We start from the raw sequence: 3,527 nt of genomic DNA, 5'->3' as shown, positions 1-3,527 counted from the left end.
CCAAGTACAATTCAGTCATACAATTTAAAATTAAATTCTCGTGATAAAATGAAAGACATCTAGTAATGAATATTAGCAGTGGTTTTAAAATTGCAACTCGCATCCCAGAAAGTAAATTTTTTCAAAAATGTTAAAAGATTAAAATACCAATTCGAAAGGTGCAACACTCATAACATTAAAACAAGTACAATAAATTACAAAACCAAGTGAAAAGAGAAAAAAAATCATTGTAATCTTTTGATCCGATGTTTCTTCAAGTATTTGTTATGAATGGGGGTACTGAAAGATTCACAGTGGAAATTTTTAAGATCAACCCATTGAACTTGACAGTCTTGGGGACTTTGTTTAAACACAGTTTTATCAACTGTGGTGGAAACGATAGAAGATTCTGGAGCAGGTGGAGTTTCATCAATTGTTTCATTAGGGTTATATTCAATTGCATTATCTGATTCTATATCACTGTCGGTGTTACGATTGGACATATTTGTGGTCATGGTTTTATTATCTTTAGGCTTGGAGTTTTTCTTATATTTTTTTCTGTTAATAACGGTTTTGAAACTAGCTAAGTTTTGTGAAGTGTCAGCAACTTTACACTGTGGGATATCTTGAGTAGTGTCTTCCATAGGAATACTGGGTGAAAAGTCTTTTATAAATGATTCAGATTTGGGACAAATTTCAGAGGGTGCATAAGATGGTTGAAATGGATTATTACCAACATGCATGATTATAGGCATTATCTGAGTGCCTCTTGTTTCTAGTGTTTTCCTGGCAGCATTAGAATAGCTGGATCCATCAACAGGTATACGAGCTTTCACCATTCGCTTTGCTTCTGGATATGAAATGCCTTTCTTCACCTTTTCAGCAGTCACTTCTTTTTCCAATATCCACGATGGACAGGAGCGAGAAAAGGACGTGTGCGAACCTTTGCAATTGCAGCATTTTCCCGGTGCGTTACAGTCAGAGTTTTCATGGCCTGTTTCTGCACAGCGGGCGCAAGTTAGAGATCCACGGCAAGAAGCTTTGGAGTGACCAAAACGCTGGCACTTGAAACATCGCAAGTTATTCCGGCCTTATAGCGGCGACAGCTTCTCATGGCGAGCTCCCTCGCCTACCCTCGAGGGAAAGAAGAAATGCAGCCAAAAGCAGAAGACGGAGGGAAGAGTGAACATAAAAGGAGTAAAGATCCCTGGGTACCTCGGGATTGGGACACCCGTACTCACCTATAGTAGGTGAGCCCCTGAGGGGACTAATTTTGTAGCACCGCCAGTGGTGATATGATATAACCTTTTGAGTGTGTGTGTATGAATACCACAGAGAATGTGTGTTGTGAACGAAGAGAATAAAGTAATGGATGGATGGATGGACATTGGATTTTTATGGCGCAAGAGCCAAAACTGGCTATGCTGCGCCAAAACAAGTGGTATGTGTATATTACCATATGATTGTTAAACAAAACATTTCCTCAAGGTTAAAATACAAACAATGTTTTACACTTATAAAAAGAAAGCGTAATAAGTTTAAAGGACAAAGATCTTAAAATTCAGACTCCAATTATGGAAACCCCTCAGGGGCTCACCTACTGTAGGTGAGTACGGGTGTCCCAATCCCGAGGTTCCCAGGGATCTTTACTCCCTTTCAGTTCGCTCTCCTCTACGCCTTCTGCTTTCTGCTGTGTCTTTCCTTCCCTCGACGGCAAGCGAGGGAGCTCTCCATGAGAAGCTGTCGCCGCTCTGTTTGCTTCTTGCTTCTCATGGACAGCCAATGTCCCACGTGTTGGCCGTGCGTGGCGACCCATTTGCACTGTGGTCCTCGGTGTATCAATCGGCTGGTACCTAGTCACCTGAGTGGCTAGGGTGCTAGGGATCAAGCAAAGGGGTTACTCCTTGGGCTTGGCGTTAAGGGTGGTCACTGTCCCCGGGGGTAACTCCGAGCGTATAGGTAACCGATTAGCACTAAGGTAAGCGCCGAGGCTGAAAATGACCAGAGCCGGTGGCTGCCTTCCCTTGTTGGGATCCGTGGTGGGCGGTGCCGTCGGTTCCGAATCACTCTCAATATCGCATGGCTCCTCCCAAAAAGTCTCCCTTCAGTGGGCATAAGAAACATGTATTTTTTACTTCTCCTCATCAGTTTGATACTTTTTTCATTATTAAACGAGTCTCTGACAAGCAGGATACTTTTAATTCTGTTTCGCCTTTTTTAGTGCAAAACGCCATTGCAGCAGTTGTCGGCGAGGTTTCATCAATACGTAAAATGCGTTCAGGTGATTTGCTGGTAGAAGTCTGCTCCAAAAAGCAAGCCCAGCAAATCATAAAATTAAAAGCTTTAGCAAATATAGTGGGCGTCAAATAAAGCAAAAAATATAGTGGGCGTCAAAAAGTACACATTAATTCTAATTTTGAACAATTCGACCGATATCTTATTATTAAACGTATATCTGACCAAAATGAAACTTTTGATACTGTATCTCCTTTCTTAGTGCAGAAATCTGTCTCCGCAACAGTTGGGGAAGTTGCGTCTATTAAAAAAATGAGATCTGGTGACTTGCTTATCGAGGTCAGTACTCGAAAGCAAGCCCAGAATATTCAAAAAGTGAAAGCTCTCGCCACGATCCCTGTTACTATCAGCCCTCACACATCATTAAACACGTCTCAAGGCGTCATTACTTGCGGGGAAATATTTAACCTCCCTTTAGATTATATTCAAGACGAGTTAAAATCACAAGGTATTATAAAAGTTCGCCGCATTAGCATCCGGCGAGAAGGACAGATACTCGAAACCAAACATCAAATCCTCACTTTTAAGTCACCAAAACAGCCAGACTTCATATATGCAGGTTATATCAAGCTACCTGTCCGGCCATATATCCCAAACCCACTTAGATGTTTCAAGTGCCAGCGTTTCGGGCACTCGAAAGCTAATTGCCGCGGAACTGTGACTTGCGCTCGTTGCTCTGAAAAAGAGCATGAAAGCCAACAATGCTCGGCTCCAGAGAAATGCGTAAACTGCAAGGGCGAGCATACTTCTTTCTCCTGGTTATGTCCACGCTGGAAACTGGAAAAACAAATCACCACTACCAAATTTAAAGAGGAAATTTCATACCCCGAAGCAAGAAAGAAAGTACTTGCACAGACACCGTTACCTGGTGTAAGCTATGCATCCGTGGTCCAGAAAAGCTTTTGTGAAAACTGCAGTTGTGGAAACTGCACTAAGAAGGCTAAGCAAATAAAATCTCAAAAATCGTCGGATTCTGACACAGAAGAATCCATAAACAATATTTCTGACTGGAAAGCCAGATAAGAAGCAAAGGAAATCGAAATCTGACAAATCCCTAAAATTAAAACTTGCAAAGCCAGGACTGTCAAAGTCAGACCTATCTTTGAAACTAAAGAAAACTGTTTCTAAAAACTCTGTAGCTTTGGGACTTGCTAGTCAAGGGATAGCTCATAGAAATTTAACATCCATTTTTGGAGGCATACAAAACAGTCCTGATCTCAAACTTCATCCTTCTGAGAATGAGGATGAATTTA

At 41.6% G+C, this 3,527-nt stretch overlaps 1 protein-coding gene across 1 annotated transcript; it reads left to right on the top strand.

The window, feature by feature from the left end:
• Positions 1-840: 840 nt before the first annotated feature.
• Positions 841-3,297, top strand: LOC129956755 (uncharacterized). The gene is made up of 2 exons (XM_056068695.1): positions 841-946; positions 2,477-3,297. Exons 1-2 carry the CDS (start codon positions 841-843, stop codon positions 3,295-3,297), a joined length of 927 nt encoding a protein of 308 aa, XP_055924670.1.
• The last annotated feature ends 230 nt before the right edge of the window (positions 3,298-3,527 follow it).

The sequence above is a fragment of the Argiope bruennichi genome, chromosome 11 (assembly GCF_947563725.1).
Source record: "Argiope bruennichi chromosome 11, qqArgBrue1.1, whole genome shotgun sequence".
In the NCBI taxonomy this organism is placed as follows: domain Eukaryota; kingdom Metazoa; phylum Arthropoda; class Arachnida; order Araneae; family Araneidae; genus Argiope; species Argiope bruennichi.
The sequence above is the reverse complement of the archived record's forward strand: the minus strand, read 5'-3'. Positions and strand labels throughout refer to the sequence as shown.